The 19363-nt window shown below is 40.5% G+C and overlaps 1 protein-coding gene across 1 annotated transcript in view; it reads left to right on the top strand.

Moving 5' to 3' along the window:
• The first annotated feature begins 712 nt into the window (after positions 1-712).
• Positions 713-19363, top strand: part of FAM83B (family with sequence similarity 83 member B) — a 47200-nt gene continuing 28549 nt past the window's right edge. Inside the window, exons 1-2 of the mRNA XM_053381078.1 lie at positions 713-950; positions 12376-12879. Coding sequence (XP_053237053.1) covers positions 12436-12879 — 444 coding nt within the window. The 5' untranslated portion in view covers positions 713-950; positions 12376-12435. The remainder of the gene's footprint in view (positions 951-12375; positions 12880-19363) is intronic.

A 19363-nucleotide genomic window follows, 5' to 3' on the forward strand; every position in this document is an offset into this window, starting at 1 on the left:
GGTAGTGGCACCCACCCTGTGGAACACCCTCCCATCAGATATCAAGACATCTGAAGACAGCCCTGTTTAGGGAAGTTTTTCATGTCTGATGTTTTTATTGTGTATTCTGTTGGGAGCTGCCCAGAGTGGTTGGGGAAACCCAGCCAGATGGGTGGGGTATAAATAAATTGTTGTTGTGGAGGCAGAGGCAGTAGAGGACTTCTCTGGCACCACAGTAGGTGCCTCCTGCCCGCCCACCCTCACCAGAGAGACAAGGAGAAGCACCTGCAGGTGACCAGAACCTAGAACTTCTCCAGTGAAGGGGGCACTAGGAGGGTTGCCATACGTCCGGAAATATGGCAACCCTGGCAGGAGGCACGTATGGTGCCTTAAAAAAATGAGATGAATGCCTGGATGGAAGCCAATTCTTGTGAGAGCTGGCTTCTCTGTGGGTGGGGGCCGCCGCCTGAGGCAGCTGCCTCGTTGGGCCTTACAGACGGGACGGCCCTGGTGAGACCCTAAGAAGGCTACCCCTTCCTCTGAGGCCACCTTCTTGCCCTCGGCGCCCTTCCAGCACCCGCCCCTCTGAAGCCGCAGCAGCTGCTGAGCTGACAATGGAAAGGAGGCATGTACTTTGCTCGGGAAAGGGCTGGGTCTTTTGGGTTCAACCAAGCTCTTGCTCCACTTCTGCTGCTGCTGCTGCTGCTTTTCTTTCCTTTTTGGCGGCGGCCGCCAGGGCTGGGTTTGCGCTTCTGGAGCATGTTGGAACTGGTTTCCACGCCCATCCCTGCCCACAACGCTCCTGAGAGCGAGCGCGAGGAGGACGGGAAATACCTGCGAGGAGGGGAGCCGTGTTGAAACTTGAAGCTCGCCACTTTTCCCCCGGTGCGCGCAGTTGCCTCCGCGCCAATTCCCATGCTAGGCGAAGCTTCCGAGGGGACGGACGGCCAAGCGCGCGGCGACGCAGCAAAGTAAGTGGTCCCGAGTTTCTTTTCCAGCCTTCCCCTCCGCCCTCTCAGTTTGGGCGAGTTTCTCTTGAAGGTGCACGGCAGGCAACGGAGGGAGTTTCCAATTTGCCAAGACACCAGCCTAGTCCCCCCCCTTTTTTTCCCCGTTCTCTTTTTGAACAGAAGCCGATGCGCGCCTGGTCATCTCACATTCCTCTCCACTGACGCCCTCTTTCTGTCGACAGGGGGGAAAGGTCTGACTCCGGTTTCTAGTGCTTTTTTGTTTGCCCAAGTGTGTAGACATTCTCATGGCTCCTAGTTTAAAATGGATGGGGCTGCTCTTCCGACGTGAGGAGAAAATAAAACCGAGGGCTCCAAGGAGGCTTTTCTCACTCCAGCCCATAACGGACGGGGCACAAGCCCTGGAGTTAATGGTCTTGTAAAAGGGAAGGACGTTGTTTTGTAAGGAAAGGACACCCGGTTGTATATCTTAGAGGGACTTGGCAGGACAGGAAAATAAGAGAGCTATCCAACAAAGTTTTGACTAGGGCTGTGTTCTTCAACCTTAAGTTCTCAGGTGTTGGTGTACTACAACTCCCATCATCCCTGACCATTGGCTAAATTGTCTGGGGAAGATTGGAGTTATAGTCCAATATCATCTGGGCACCCATGGTTGGAGAGACCAAGGAGTAAGGATAAGGTGAAGAGCTACCACATGATGGGAAGGGCAGAGTTGGTGTGATTTGGTTGTCTCCCTTCTCACCAGATAAAAATCATTCCTGTTTCAAGTGCCACAGTAATATTTGATGTGTTTCATGTGGAAGAGAACAGGGTTAAGAATTCCAGGCTATTTTCACCTGTGAGGCTAACATTTTTCTTTTTTTGTTTTTTGTTTAACTGATCTGGAAGGCAAATGCAAAACCTACATGGTTACTGGTGTACATTCAGGTTGTAAGGCTACTTGGGAGTAAGTCATTCAACCATGGTGGGCTTGCTTTCAGCATCTGAGTCTAGCTTTCAAGCAGTACTAGTAGAAAGACTGGACTGGTGGAAAGCAACCCTTGCCTGTACATCAGAAATGAGAGCCCAGTGGATGAGGCCAATGGCCCACCTAGTCCAGCATCCTGTCTTTGGAAAGCAGGCAGGCCCAACCCGAGCGCAATAACACTGTCCACCTGCGATTCTTAGGAACTGGTATTACAGTGCATTTGTTTTGCTCTTAAAATCAGATTCATCCACCAGCCGCACGACAGGAGCAGAAGCAGAATTAGTCGCAGAGTTCAACCTCTGTTAAATCAATAGTCTCACAAACGCACTTTTATTGAGGTTTAGATAATTAAAAACCACACAATTAATCAACCCAAAAAATCTTTACTTGGTTGCTAGCATGCTAACAGCCATCTAATTTTGCAACACATCATTTGTTCATCTATAACCAGGCTTTGGCGGATTAACATTGCATGACCTCTTAAATGTGTTGGGCTATTTTTTTGGGGGGGTGTTATTGCTTTGTTTTTGTTTTATTATGGATTTTGTGTTCTTGTTTTGTATTTTTATTTTGTGAACCACCCTGGATCTTCAGATGATGGGCGGTATACAGATGAAAGAAATAATAATAATAATTTGTTTTCATATTGCGTGATAGTGGATAAATTAACTTCAATAGTAAAACCCTTAAGGTCAAATGGGTAGAGCAATAGAATGCTTAGAATTGGTGTCCTTAATGTTTTTAGAAAAATAGCAGTAATGTAAAATGAAGGCTGGCTGATGAGAGGCATACTGTTCATTCAAACTTGCAGTCCACTTATTTTTTCTCAAGGTGCCTTATGTTTTGCATACCTCCTTTTAAGCCATTTCTCAAGGCGACTGTACATCTTACGTGGGCATTTATGTACATGCATACTTTTAAATCACATGTCCCAAATGTCATGGATGCTTGGAGGACACAGTCATCTGGAAGCTAAACAAGAACTGTGTTATTTTTCTCAAACACAAAAAACAACACAGCCACAGGAAACACCCAACTCTACCTCCATCCTGTTTCTTTTCCACCCGACTCTACCCCAGTACAATTAAGTCTAGTGCCTCCTAGAGAACAGAGGCAATATGACACTGTTATGGTTATACAAAAGGGCCTGATTTATTTAAATTTTAAAAAATTGTTTGGAGGACATCAGTATGTACCCAAAATACCCTCTTTTGGGTGTTACATTATACCACACTGAAGAAGACACAAAAACTAGGGCAGTGTTGGGTGCTGTGCTTTTTTTGCTCCTGGGTTCTTTTAATATTTCCCATATACAATATTTGCTTGCACTTTTAACCTGTAGCTAATCGAGCCCGTAACAATGAATTTCTATTATTCATATCAAAGAACTATATGTATTAATGAGATGAAATCCCTGATTCAAAAGGTAAGTTAATATGGCTTCAGTGGGGGGGAAAATGTTGAAGACAGTGATCTTAGTGTGATCTCCATTAAATTCAAATGCCTTGAGCAACTTCTCCATGAGCAGTTTGATTCAAGAATACATTCCCATTAGACACCTAAGCTTCAAATAAAACAACGTTGCGTATTAAATTTCAGTTCTTTCTTTGAATTTGTTCCCATCTGCTATAAGTGGTCTTTGCAGCTTGATCACCAGGCAGTAGCCTGTTCTGCATGCTTACTTGGAAGTGGGTCATACTGATTTCAGTAGGCCCCACTTCCTACTGGAGCCTTACAGCACATTCTTGTGCATGTTTATGAAGAAGTCCCTCTGTATCCACTGTGTTTATTCCCAAGCAAGTCTCCTTAGAATTGAAGCCATAATATTTTAAGCTTTTAACGTATATGGATACCTGTCCCTAACAAAATCTGATTACATTTGTTCTTCCTTTTTGTATAAATGGTAGATAATGTATTATACATGTTTAAATATAGGGCAGTAGGTCTTTTGCATCAGAGTTTTTGATACTTTCCTTGCTTTAAACCAGTGGTTTTCAACACTGTGCCGTGGCACCCTGGGGTGCCTTGAATGATGGTCAGGGGTGCTGCAAGCAACACTGGCCTCTGCCCCTCTTTCCTTCCCTCCCTCTGATGCCCTCTCACAACTCTGTCTCCCAAAGGCTTGTATGGCTGTTTGTTGCAGCAGCCCTGGCTCCAAGCTCCCCAGGCGAATGGTGCCTCTGGGGCTGGCCAGGGGGTGCTGGTTGCCAGGAGCTGAGGTGGCCTCAGAATAACCAAGCAAGCAGGTGAGGGAGCCCAGCCAGCCAGCCAGCCCTTGCTGTTGGGAATGGACACACAAGTCCCAGGCCCTTGTGGGGCAGTGTGAGAAGGCACCTCTCTTTGGGGTGGGGGGGCAACTGAGGCACCAGGGGCAGCAGCAGAGGACTCCCAAGGAGAGGGGAGGGGAGAGGAGAGGAGGCTGAAGGGAGGGTGTCTGAAAAAGGGTGAGAGGTTGCCAGCTTTGCATGCAAGGGTGACATAACTGGGCTCCTGAGCCCCACAGGGGAGCTGCAGAAAGAAGGTAGTTGGTCAAGGGAGCCATGGACTCAAAAAGTTAAACCTCTTCTTTAAACAGATATTACTAATCTGTTTGTTTTGTTTTAGAGATATTTTTTAATGACCTATATTATAAAGAACTGTTTCTCTTTTTTAAATAACAAATTATGAAGAAAGACAGTAGGGATGAAATAACACTTAATAGTTGTGGTACATTAGTATTGGTGTTATATAGTAATTAACTCAACAGTGCCATAGGTGTGGGTAGGTCTTAGTAGACATTTCTTTGTTATGTTATTAATGGCATTCTTGTGCAACAGTGGCGAGTGTCTGGAACAGTTATTGTTGCTTAATGAAGCATTGTTTTAGCAAGACTCATAATGTCCTAATTGGGTGGGGTATTATGTTTCAGAAGGGGATTTGAGAATGTACTAATCTGCGTGGATCACTTACAACTGCTGCTTTTCTTGTTTGGTCTTTCGTGAAGAATAGCAGGGGATTTTCTGAGGTGTGGGTTTTGGAACAAAACAGGTGTGCTGTAAATCAGTTTTAATAGGGATGCATACATTTGTTTTCTGATCAAAACAATGGTGTTGGTCTCTGACCCTGTGAAAAAGTCCAAGTTTATTTACTATGACCATTGATCCAGCTATAAAAGTACTTATTGGTTCCGTTCAGCTTCTTCCAGGGATCAGCTACAATGCCAAAAGTTAAAAGACACTGCAATTTAACATTTTGATTTTCTATAGAGGATTTGTGTGTGCGTGTGTATGGGTTTAATTATTATTATTCCCATAAAGCAGATGGGATACTAACCTGAGACCTAGTAACTTGCCTAAGGCCATTGATGGGCTGTTGCTTCCAGCTGTTCCACACACCTCCCAGAACCCAAAGAGGTGGCAAATGTTTTTATTGAACTGTTTTACAGCTGTGCTCTGTAGTTTCCATTTCATTCATTATTGACACTTCTGGAGCCTGTACTGATGAGTGCCTTAGAAATGACTGGTAGATTGGGTCTTAAGCATAACTTGATTTTGTTGGATTTTTGTTGTACTGTACACTGTTTTGGGCAGTAGAATCTTCAGCTAATTTAGTTAATGATCCATAAATAACCAACACCAATCTATGAGGAAACTGTTGGATTTAATTCAGTGATTTTAATAACTGTCATGTAATTAATTTTTCTTCACATCCCAGTTTTTAACCACATGCAGTATAACGTGGGTAACACATCTGCCTACCAGATAATGTGTGTGGGATTGCTGCTTTAAACGTATACAAATGCGATTCATTTACATCTATATTAATATCTGCTTGCTTTTTGTATTCTGTGCACATTGCTTATTATGGGGTGTGAGTCACAAAATATAGCCATCGGTTTGCACAGATCTGTTCATAAGCTAAAACATTTGTGTATTCAATTGCTAATAGATAAGCTGATGTTTTTGAGGATCTATTTGATGTCAGTAATGGTCTCTATAGAGTCTATACCAAACCAAAGTGAGGTGAAATTTAAGTTTGCTAGAACTGTATTCTGTGTAAGAAACATTTACTTCTCACACTTATAGCACAACTTTCCCCCAATAAGATAAGAGTGGCATTTCCCCCTGTGAAGTAGGATAGTCTTGAATGTGTGTAAGTGGCCAAGGATTACTTTAGCAAGCTTCATGGCTGAGCAGAGATTTAAATTAGTTCCACCTAGTGCACATCTGTCTAGGCCCTATGTTACACTCTCTCTAACCACTGAAACACCACATTGGTATTAAATCTGAATTTTCAGCCTGGGTGAAGTAATAATTCTATTTTCCTACACTTTCTCACTAGGTTCTGTCTAGGGCTGGGCAATATATCAATATATCATCCAAAACTGGTTTGAAGTCCATATGGTGTTACTGGTTTCGGAGTTTTGGACCTGGCAATACATCGTGAATAATGATGTGTATTTCAGCTGGGCGATATTATCGTCCAAATCTGGTTTCAAGCCCATATCATGATAATTGGTTTCATGATGTTTGTTTGTGTGTGTGTGTGTGTGTGTGTGTGTGTGTTATGTAAAAATCACAATGTGAGAAAAAACGTGAAGCCAATCAATGCCTCTACATAGCTCCATCCGTATTTCAGACATTGTGATATATATTGCAATGTTTAGCTGGTGATATATCGTGATGTTGAAAACCAGAATATCGCCCAGTCCTAGTTCTATCATAGAGACTTCTAGTAGCTCTTCTCTCCTACAAATGCACACTCTTAAGGACAGTGGTGGGGTACCTGTGGCCTGCCAAATGTTGCCAAGCTCACTTCCCATCATCCTTGACCCACTGGCCATGTTGGCTGAGGCTGATGAGATTTGGAGCCCAGCAGCACCTGGGGGGGGGCACAGATTATTACTCATGGTTGTAGATGGATCTGTACTAAACTGAGCTGAGTGTTCTTATAGTTGATTGCACCATTGACCAAGAACATAAGAAGAGCCTACTAGATCAGGCCAGTGGTTCATCCAATCTAGCATCCTGTTCTCGCATTGGCCAAACAAATGCCTATGAGAGGCCAGCTGGGAAGACCTGAGTCCAACAGCACTATTCCCACTTGTGATTCCCAGATTATTAATAGATAAACATGTTGGTAGGTGGGAGCAGGATTGGGGAAAAGGTAAATTCCAACTAATCTACAAGTGTCCTCACAGAATCTGTGAAGAACTGGAATAATGACCAAAAGAAACTCTCAGTTTGATGTTTTGTATTTTGTTTTTGAAAAAGGACTGTCTCACTGTGGTTAGAGATTTTGTGGCTGGTGAACAAATTGAAAGTTAATCCAGAGAAAACTGATGGTGTGATACTACAGTGCCTGCCATGTTAGGCTGTGTTTATTTAAGATATCTTTATACTGTCTTTCAAAGCCAAAGGTACTCTCAGGGTAATTTAAATAATAAAAAGTTAAAACATAAAGCAATTAACCATGCCACATAACGCCGTAGTGAAAGCACCAGTTTTATTCAGTTAGAAGCAACTTGGAACAGCCAGGTAAACAAGGTCCATTGAAAGATAATCACAGAAGGAGCCACACAATAGAATTCCATAAGGATGGGGCCATTACTGAAAAGGCCCAATCTCTTGTACTTCACCCCTCAAACCTACTGGGTTGTAATGGTGAGCTGGTGAGCAGGGCATCTGTGGCCAGTTTTATGGCCCAGGAAGGCTAGTTTTTAACCAATTAACTGAATAATAATAATTTTTTACATTTCTAGTTATGTATTACAAATCATTTGAAGATCCTGATAGAATGAAACAGTTTGTCTTATATGTAAGAACTCCTGATGTAACAATTAAAAAGTTGTTACACATGCCTTTAAAGAAAGGCACTATTTAATACCAGCATCCCCAAACTCGGCCCTGCAGATGTTTTGCAACTACAATTCCCATCATCCCTGACCACTGGTCCTGTTAGCTAGGGATGATGGGAGTTGTAGTCCCAAAACATCTAGAGGGCCAAGTTTGGGGATGCCTGATTTAATATATCAGCAGTGAAATTAAGTACCCAATACTAAACACATTTTAAGATATTAAAGTAGAATATGTGCTGGCATTGGCTTTGAGGAAGAAATATCTTCATTTGCTTTTGGGTTTTATTGCTAGAAGAGACTTTAGAAGAGTTTAATGTTAAAGTAGAAAATATTTCCCAGCTTTGTTAAAAAAAAAAGAAAAAGAAGAGAGAGAAAATCATTAAACTCCATCAAATTTAGCTTGGGGAGAAGAGAGATGGCACTTCTTGTGTGGCCTTTACAGAAACCAGCACTTCTGTAATTGAAAGTGCTGAAGTCTTAGCTTGTTGCCAGTCTCTCCAGTTAATTGGGATGCAGATCTTAAATCTACAGCTAAAGCTTTTCCCTGGGTGAGTTATCTTCATAAACTGCCATTTTGAACCTAGCCCACCCAAGATGTCAAACAAAATAAAGGCTAAAAGCAAATAATAATAACAATAAATTTCAAAAGCTGAATGAACAAACAGTTGATTAAAATAAAACTCAACCTGTATAATTATAGTAATAAGTAAACAAAAAGCAATTGTCATATACAATACAATGTGCTCAGATCATTCTAACCAGTCAATGCATACTAATAAAAAATACCTTTACCCCATGTCTTATACAAGAGGGTTTTAGTATTTAAGCACTCAGCTTGCCATGCATGTGCCAATTTGGTTTCTTCAACCTGCAGAACTTGCACTAGTGCAAGCACCCCACATAAGGTCTATTTCTGAGGAATCTATTGCTATGTTCTGGAACTCCCTGCCAATTTAAATCAGCCAGAAATCCTGGCTATGTTGTTTTAGGTGCCCGTTGAACACTCTCTTTTTTATTTATATTTGTTCCGGAAAGTCTACCCGGACACATATATTATTGGATATTTGCTTTTTATTGGTTTGTGGAATTTCTTTACAGTTTTATTTGTGCCCTTCTTGGAGTGACCCTTTGATCAAGTGGTACAGAGATTCTCTACATGAGTAGGGTTTGGCTAGGCTTTGACTGCAGGCTGCATGTATCTCAGAAGGGAGGAAAGTGATGGCCGTTAAGAAAATGCTTTCAGGGCAAGAGGGTTCATAAGAGAATGATTCATAAGGGAATTCTGCTGGGGCCTTTCAATATGGGAATACGAAGATTATAGATTGAGTTATATATATGTAAAACAGTTCCTAGTATTCAAATCAGTCAAAGCTTGCTCTTGGGTCCCATGGGTGTTTCACGGGGGAAATGTTCTAAGCCAGTGGTTGCTGCAGTGACTAATGGACTTGAGCTGTCCTTCTTGGTTACTTGTATGTTGGTAGAAGGAAGTGCTATCTTGAGAGTGTCCTGCATGTACAGTGGTACCTCGGGTTACAGACGCTTCAGCTTACAGACACTTCAGGTTACAGACTCTGCAAACCCAGAAATAGTACCTCAGGTTAAGAACTTTGCTTCAGGATGAGAACAGCAATCGCGTGGCGGTGGCACGGCAGCAGTGGGAGGCCCCATTAGCTAAAGTGGTATCTCAGGTTAAGAACAGTTTCAGGTTAAGAACGGACCTCCAGAACGAATTAAGTCCTTAACCCGAGGTACCACTGTATCTTGGTATTCCACTGAAAGATGGCAGCTCTGTTAAATTACCAAAGCTACAGTAATTGGTCTTCCACAAGCACTGGATCTCATTCTCAATGGGTGCACAAGACTAGCCAATCAGATAATGCCCAATGGCCAAGGTCTGCATTTACTAATGTGCCAGATCATTAGCAGTTGGATTTAAAAGCTCAGCCAAACCTACCTCAAAGGATTGCTGTGAGGATAAAATGGGGAGGGGCTGAACCATGTACACTACCTCGAGCTCCTTAGAGGAAAGGTATATACAAGATTTATATAGGTAATAAATCAAAAGAGAGCAGCATGATCAGCGATTTGTATATGTTTAGTAACAAATGTAGCACAGTGTTATTTTCTATGCATTTCTCTTTCTCAGCAATTAATATATCAAGTGTATTGTCATCATAAGGTGTGGGTGTGGGTATGTGTGGAGTGATAGAGAGAGAGAGAGAGAGAGAGAGAGTTGTAGCCAACAAAGTTGTCCTGTTGGCACTTGTTCAACAGAACTTCCTCTCCCTGCTGCAAAGGCAAATCACACGAATGTAGACTATTTCTTAAACTCTATAAAAGATAAGCAACGAATGTAGGTTTTACATTTAACCCTAACTGGTATCTCTTCCTGTGGCAATACTGAGCGGCTTTTGCTTGTAATGCAAGACTTAATGAACAAGTTTTGATATCGCTACAGATATATGTTGCTGCTTTCGAGAGCAATCAGGGTGGATACCTATAACCACCTTGCTGATTCAGTGTCTGATACAAGGTGTGGGAGAAAAGCAGTTCTTAAGCGTTTCTCTGCTAATTAGTCATGGGCGAGATGTAGGTTTGTTGTGGAGGCAAGCAGAAAATGGATTAGATCAGCATGGGAAAAGAAAGAGGAATGTAGTAAACTCAAGGGCACGTTCTAGGGAGCAGTGGATGAGTTGTATCTCCTTTCTATAAACTGTACAGGAGGCATGAGAGGTGGAAAGTGTTTGAAAAGGAGAAGGCAAGGATGGGTTTTTACAATGCTATTCTGTGCAAATGTATGTAGAAGTTCTGTTGAGTTCAGTGTGAATTGCTCTCAGATAGATGTGTGTAAAGCTGCAACCATTGAAGGTTTTCCTTCTTACTGTTCATGACATTCAACAACAGTAATATGTGTTTATACAATTATGTATAAAATCACAGAGACGTATACATTCAGGTGCTCTTAAATCCAGCCCATAAGGCAAGTTGAGTCAGTCACCTCAAGCAGCAGATGTGGTGACTGAGGAGCATGTCACCTGCAGCTCTCTGGTCTTCTTTTATTGGTGGTGTCAAACGGCAAAATGTCCTGGCCGGCCCTGTCTATATCTAATGTTTAGGGACCAGCAATAACCCTGAGGGGCTTCACAGGGAATATCATGGATTAACGACAAGCACCTCCCTGTCTTAATTTTCTGGAATCTCTGTACCAAATGTTTCTCAACATACCTGTGAAGTCTCATGACACTGTCATGAACATTTCAGCCACATTAAATGCCACAACTGGGTCAAAAGGGTACAGTTATACTTCCTTATCAGTCTCTAGGTTAAGATTGACATCCACCACTGTCTCACACCACACCACTCCCCAAACCAGGCTGGCAGAGGTCTGGAAAGTTTGATGAGACCTGGGTGTGTCAGTAGCTGGAAGGCAATTGCTCATTCTGCAGACTCGCAGGTGGTGATATAGTTCTCCTTGTTCCCAGCCATCCTACCCATTCCCTTGTAATAAAGTATCTCTGTCTCTATTAACCATTTCTAAAATGCCTTGTCTGTTTTGTGTCCTGCCTTTTAGAAGGACACGGTTAAAAAAAAAGAAAAAAGCATTGCCCATCAGAGGGGCATCAAGTGCCACTGAGTTCCAGACATTAACTGGATGCCATCTACTACTACTTGCAGCCATTGCTAACTGTTTGAATGCCTTCAAGCTGGTCTTCTAAGAAGCAGGTGCTTAGGGTGATGGGAGATGAGGCTGGACAGGACAGTAATGGAAGCAACTTAGATCTGTGAAGTGGCCTTGATGAACATTACAATCAAATGATGATAAACTCGTAATAAGACAACAATGATGGTTGCAATGTGCATGTGTTAAAAGAGCCATCAGTGAGAGACTAAAATGGTCAATCTGTCCATGATATGCTCTCAGACACTGTGCAAAGAAGAAAATATTTAAAATAACATTTGTAAAAAACAAAACACCAGAAGCATTTTTGTTAGGGATTGTAGGACAAGACCTGCCAAGGAAAACAAAGAACTTATTTATGTATGCTACAACAGCGGCAAGAGTCTTAATAGCACAAGGATGGAAGAATGAGGAAACCCCGACAAAAGAACAGTGGCAAGAGAATTTGATGAACTATGCAGAACTGGCTAAATTGACATAGAAACAGTGAGACAAGGACAACTGTGACTTTAAGGAAGAATGGGAACTTTTCACAAATTATTTAAAAAGACAACAAAATGAATTGGACTCCTTGGCAGGTTTTGAATAAACATACACAAATTTATTGGTTGATAACATGGTAGATAGATAATGTGAGGATCTGTATAATTTTATAACATGCAGAGAATCATATGTGCTGAAAAATCAGAGAGAGAAGCTGAGGGAAGTCTTGGGGGGAGGGTTTGATGGGCAGTGAAGGGGGGAAATAATGAATATGATATGTTTTGATATTTTGGTATGTTGAAATTGCTAATAAAAACATTTAAAAAGAAAAAGAAATGTGATGATAAAACAAGGGAGGTCTTTTCTCTGTCTTGGCTTCATATTATATCTTCACAGTGCTTAAAATAATGTAAATATTGTTGTACACACTATTGACTGTTGTTTGTTTCTGTTTTGTTCTCAGATACATCCCATAGTGCATGAATGGACATTTAAGAAGCCTTGCTCCTAAATTACTGTGAAAATGGAAACCTCATCTCTGCTGTCATCCTTACATGATGATTGTAGATCAGACAACTACCTTGAACCGCACTACAAGGAATGTTACAGGCTTGCCATTGATGTGTTAATTGAAAGTGGTTCAGAGGCTTACCAAGAATTTCTTTCCAAGGAGAGATGTGCAGAGTTTCTAGCGGATGATGAAATCAATTATATACTGAACACAGTTCAGAAAATCCCTCAAAACACAGTTTGTGCTACTGACAATGCTGCTGATGATACCTCTTCCTCAGGAACTTATTGGCCGATGGAATCAGATGTTGAAGCTCCTAATCTTGATTTGGGTTGGCCTTATGTAATGCCTGGAATTAATGGTGGTACAAATATTGAGTTGCTCTTCCATCCCCCTCGAATACAACCTTTTACAATAAAGGAAACTATTAGGAAGATGGTAAAAGAAGCAAGAAAGGTAAACTTTTATAGTTTCTTTTTTAAGCATCTAATTTATAATAGATAAGTGACATTTTTATTTCATTATTTTATTATTCATATCAATGTGAAACTGAAGTTCATTACAATGCAAAGGGACACTTTTATCTGTCAGATTACTTAAAGTGCTTCCACCCAGATGTTGAGCTACTTGTGAAAGAATCATAAGAATGTAGCCATTGTGGCAGCATGGTCAATGAGACTCTCTTTCTTTTGCAATTGCAGCCGGGCTTTTAAATTTAATTCTGATTTAATAGTTGAAACTCATTTTTATTGTTATTGTACTGGACCTCCTGTACATTGCTTTGAGATGACAATGATTAAGCAGCATACGAATAGTTGAAATCAATAAAATAAATTAGGAATGTAGTAGTCAATATATAGCAAACCAAGAAACAGAGAAGCAAGCAGAAAAATAAACTCTGGGGCAAGACATCACCAACTCTGGTGTTAAAACTTTCAAAACAATTTCCTTTTTGAAAAAGGAGCTGCTGATATAGATTGGTGTATGTGTGATCTAAATGTTTAAGCCCACAAGTTTCCCCCTCCATAGGTAAGCTGTGACTAACTGCAGCTTAATGTGGTTGCAGACTATCTAGATAACATAGCAGAGGAATGGTTAGACTGTTCCATGTACTGTTCCCCCAGTCTAAAGTGAGGGGCCCATGGGTGCCTTTACAAAGAGAAAATTAGTTGCAGAGCTCCAAAAATGGATCTCCAGTATAGCTTGGCATTTGGCCCTAGTTTCTTTATTTTCTCAAACTATTAAACACATTTTTAATGCTGGTGGATTTCAGTGAAGGAAGTTTACCACTTCTGTAGCAAAATCAATGGGATTTAATTGTGATTTCCTTTGCATGGGTTGCAGAAGTTTGGAACATGAGAATAACCAGTTGTACGAAGTAGGAAAGCAATACGGCTCATGCATATTTGTAATCACTCTACATTTTTGTTCCTTGATTGTGGTATGTTTAAATTCTGTGTGAACTAATTTTGGAAGAGATGAATATTTGTGTATTTAGATCAGTATTAGTAGCAGATAACCTTGCAGGCAACACAGATGCATTGGCAGTGGCTGCCCAGGTTTGGCTTTGCAACATAAACTTGAAATACCAGAATATAACTAGCTAAAAGTGTAATGTCTCTCTCAAAGGTATTACTAACTCACTCGCACTCATTGATAGCTCCTTCCCACCATCAGCACCCAAAGTATTGACAGATGTGTGCAAAATTTATGCGTGTTCCCTTCCCCACCGTATGTCATCTTTTTGCATTTTTGTTGCTACCTCCCTTTTTCCTCCTGGTGATTTAAAATTTAAGGGTATATTCATTCCTTATGTGCTGCTTTGTGCCTACATAGCATTCCTGTGCCTTCTAGGCAACTTTTATTTGTTTCGGGAGAGGTGAGGAGTGATTTTCTACTTGTGCCGGATACCTTGGGATGCAAACCATGGTTCCCAAACATTTTCAGGCCACAACCACCTTTGTTCCATATATTCATGCCTGGTGCCCCATATTCTACTCTGTAAAAAGCATTATTAAGAATAGCAGGTTGCCCAATCCACTAAGGTAACACAACAGCCATTTTTAAAATAGCAATTAATTGCCACATTTATTCAAAATCCAGTTGAAACCATTTAGCTTAATAAATTCAACAACATTGATTCACTTGATCCAGTGATACCAGCTTTTCAAAGTTTGATAGCCATTGACGCCCCATTACTCCCCTCCTGCCCCCTTCCCTCTTAGTGGAATGCTAAGTAATCCCAGTGCCTCTGAGAAGGTACTACCACCCACCTTGGGAACCACTGGGCTAGATCTTTCCTGTGAAATAAATGGCACTTGCAACATTTTTGAACACAGATGGAACTCGGGATTGAGTCATTGTTTTATTAAGCCGCTTCTGTAGGATTTAAGAGGACAATTTATTTAATGACATCATTACTAGCTGACAAGTCACTACAGATGAGACAGCACAAAGGTTATTTGGCTACTACAGTATACCTCAGTCACTACAACACAAAGTGAAAAACATTGTCTTTAAGACCATTGTCAATGTTGTGTGGATGGATTGACCAACTGAGTTAATCGCTCAGACTTGAAAGTGGAGAAAGAGGTTTATTTGAGTCTTGTATTATAGAACTTTCCTATGAAATTATCAGTTGCTCTGATTTACAGTTTCTTTTGGGTTCTGTGTCAGTGCAGTTTATAAACTGTGTAAAGAAAACTTCCCTTTGAAGTTCAAATGAGTGAATGGTTATAGGCGAACTAAAACAGTGAAGTCTGTTTTTTGTAATCCAGCTCAGAAGAGCACATGTGTCACCTTAAATGAGAACTGAAATAAGATCAGCCCCCTCCAATGACTATTCTACATTCTACATTCTAGCTTTATTCAATAATATAAGAAACTGTAACTTGGGCTGAATTAGATACATGTAGGATTACATTTATGCAACTATGTGTTTTGTAAATAGCTACTGCAGGGAAGGCTGGGTTGTCTCAAGATAATGGAGAGGGAATTTTAACTCTCACCCTGCCAGGGTTTCAATTAAAATTGCCCCTCAGAAGCTGCTATTGGTATTTCATTTAAAATTATTTAGAAAGCTTTTTGTAAAAGCAATAATAAACATCAGCTTGAGTACAATCACACAATTATCCTCTTTCTCAATACCCCTAGTTCATGTTGTTGAGCTTCACTTACCCCTTCCTCCCTGGCAGGGAGAGGGGAACCATTTTGGGGGTTACCTTAGGTGCCAAAATGTCTTGGGCCAATCCTGCCTTATCGACACTGCTAGAGCTTCTACATGGCCCCAAGATCTATACCTTAAGATGTCCATCAATACAGTACTGACCTTTAAAAATGCCTTGAACTTACACTTGTTATAGTTGGCTTTTGCGTGAGGTAATTTCTAGGTCACTGCTGTTTTGGAATATAGGCTTTAATCTGCTGGTTTTAAGTTTGTTTGTTTTTTCAGATGCGGTTATTTTATGCTGGCCTATCATGTTCTTGTAATCCATCCTTGCTGCTCATTGACCTATAGACTGCCCTAGAAATCTTTTAAATACTGTTTTTTTAAAAAAAAAAATCTTTGAAATGCAGATAGCAGTTTCTTGACCCATTCTATAAACTTAGGCTTTGTGCCAGCACAGAGGCATGTTTGGAACTTTTAGACGCTAAAGCCTTTGAATTTTGTGTAAAGAACTCATTTCCTTAAGGGGAATTTGTGTCTTCACCCGCATACCTAAAGGAGCAGGGCAAGCACCATCGTGCTCTGTTTTCTTTCAGCTGATGCAGCAGCAGCAGGTCTGCTCTTAACAGGCTTTTAGTTCTTCTCTCTTCAGCAACCTAAAGGCTTATTTTAAGACCCTTTCCCCCCTCTTCATTTATTCTATTCCCCCATTGTGTATCATTGCATTTTCTTTTCCCAGTTTTCCTCCAAGCCTTGTTCCTATTGTGCATATGCATAAATAGCATTTTTTTTATAATAAAAAAACCCTAAGGTATTCAAGAAAGGGTTGAACCCATCCATGTCCTTTGATGGAACTATGAGAGACTTTGGTTTAAATTAGTTACTTTTCTCCATATAAAGGTTGACCAAAAGAGATGGCATCTATCAAGAAAAAAAGTGTGTGGGGGGGAGAATTAATATAAAGTAGTCTCCTCAGGGTACTTTGTATTAAAAAAGCAAGTTTATAATTTTAGACTTCCTAACTTGAAACAAATCGCATATTTTTGTTCTTTCATGTTTGGAAAAGGACACACAATAACAAATAATAAGTTGAAAAACTGACCTTGAAGCAATATAACAAATAAATTGAAAACCAATGAGCACAGTTATACCAGAGACCACTCTGAAAAGGCCAGTACTGTCTGCCTCAAGGTAAACCTTTCCTTAAACCTTTTCAACAGCAGTGTTAATCGCTGATCTGGGAAAATAACAATTTATACCAGTGCAGGCATTTTCATCACCCCTTTGCTTGGAAATGCCATGAAGATGACAGCTACTAAAATACTGTACTGACTGGTGGAGAGTTTTATACTACAAAGGTTGTTTGGGGTTTTTTCGGTGCATTGGTTATATCATAGCACAGATCTAAGGGATTGTGGAGGAGATATACATTCCTGAGAGTTCTTAACTGAATTTATTGAAATACATTTTCAAGGAGAATTAGACAATATGTTGCCATCAGCGCTTCTCTTTGTTGCCTATCCATGCTGGAACTCCATTGCGGTAATGATTCACAAGTAGGGTCCTCCTGATGTTGGATGAGTGAAATGGATTGCAACATGTTTTCAATAAAGTAACATCAAAGGATGCAACTATTAACCAGGATTCCACTGGACAACACCCAAATAATTTTTTTTATGACAGAAAAGCAAATTTAATGAAGGTTAGAGCAGCAATATTTGGCTTCTTACATGGACATCATAGGCATATTGTAAAACTGGCCCTACAAATGTTGCTGGACTACAACTCCCATTATCCCTGATGACTACTTATTTTATAAAGATATTTTTATATCACCCTTCACAACTGTCACAGGGTGTTAGGTACCATCCAAAGATAAGTTTCATGGTGAATTCCCTTCTTTTGGTTGAGGTGGATTTAAAGGGAGGTTTAGAACATAGTTCCATTGGGTAGGGTTTATTTTGTAGCCTATGCTATGCTCCCATTGTTTTTAGATTGAGATGAGGGGTTTGGTGGGATTCTGGAGCAGTGTTTTTTTATATTGTGGATCCTATCCCCAAGCCAAGTCTCTCTGATGTCAGAAGAAGCCGCCCCTCCTCTCAGTTGCAATGATAACTAATAAAGAATAGAAAGGGAACCTTTCCCATGTGACGCCAACACAAAAACCTGGCACATATACCATGTAAAAGAATGAAAGTTTACTACCCCTTTCTCTCTCCCCACACCACGCTGTCTCACCAACTCTCTTCTCCCCCAACCTTATACTGTATAAAACATCAAAGTCTCATATTGAATATAACTGATCTGTAGAAAGGACTTTACGATCTGAAAATAGTGGCTATGTATGTACTTTTGTAACCCCAGAAAACCTTTAATAAAAAAGCAATTTTAAAAAACAGTCACAGGATAGAGTACAACAAAATAAAACACAGCAAAACATTAAAAAAAAGATTCACATAAAATTGTCAAGTAATAACAGAGTAAGTTGCATCATACGTAAAACTGACTTCACCTATCACAGCTCTCCATCTCTAAAAGCCTAATGTAAGAGGTTTCTTCACATGTTGAAGTGAATATACTGTGGGTTCAAGGCACACCTAGGGAGATTATTCCCCAGCCATGGAGCATCTACTGAAACATGCTAGCTTATTCTATAAACGTATTTTTGACTGGGGCTGATGAGAGTTGGGGTCCCAGAACATCAGGAGGGTCAGCACAGGTTACCATTCCTTCTCATAAAGGTTGAATTCATAGGACTATGAAAACTATATCTGATTGCAATTTCACAAAAGCTGCTGTCCTGCTGCTTGTGGTCACACCAAATGCACAAATCGTTCAGATCCTATCTTCAGAATGTGGGTATGTTTGTTGAAAAGCATTTATTAATCATTTGAAAATGGAGACATGTCACACTGCGAAAAGAGAGGTGTTGGGCCGAGCTGTCTTTCCACCATATAATCGAATTAGAGCTAATGAGAAGTCTGAAAACAGTGGGTGGACAATGAGTAGTAGCATGGCAGCGTTCATTATCAGGGCTGTTATATCCAGTTTGTTCGGTAATTAATATTCTAATGGGGAATATGATGAAGACATACCGTGTACAACACAAACTGCTGATAGAAAGGAACAGTGTGACTCCAAGCTCACAAAAACTGTTCTGATTTTTTTTTTACAAGATGAATCTCTCTTTTTTAAAGACCAATATCATTTAAGGAACTTGTGATGGCTTTGGCCCCTGTTACTATTGATGCGGCTATGGAAGTTAAACCAAATACTGGAAGCTCTGAGTGGAGAATTCTTTACTCCTAAGTGAAAACACTTAACACCAAAATGGCAACTAAATAAATGTGGTATGTGCTTAAACTATTGCTTGAAGAGTAGGAACCTCAAGTCCTGAATGTCTCCAATAGATTTTCACCTATCAAACATTGTTTTGTGAGTCCATGACAATTCCAAGCGAGAGAGAGTTCTGTTGGTTTCTTTTGGTTTATTGCAAGTTTCCCCCATATTTCCTCTGTATGCCTTCTATGATAAGTTATTAAGTTTGTAGTCTGGTATAGATGATGGGTGCTATTACAGAGAGTTAGTAAGGTGATACAGTGGTTTTAGGAGAACTAATGTTTCTTTTTAATACGAAAACCAGAGGCTGTCCCCCCCTTTATTTTTATTACAACAAAGCTTAATAAAAATCTGCTTTCAGATCGGAAAAAAGCATTAATCAACTTCCAACTAATGATAAATATGTTTTATTATAGGAAGAAAACAGTAGAGCAG

Source organism: Podarcis raffonei, chromosome 3 (genome assembly GCF_027172205.1).
Source record: "Podarcis raffonei isolate rPodRaf1 chromosome 3, rPodRaf1.pri, whole genome shotgun sequence".
NCBI lineage: Eukaryota > Metazoa > Chordata > Lepidosauria > Squamata > Lacertidae > Podarcis > Podarcis raffonei.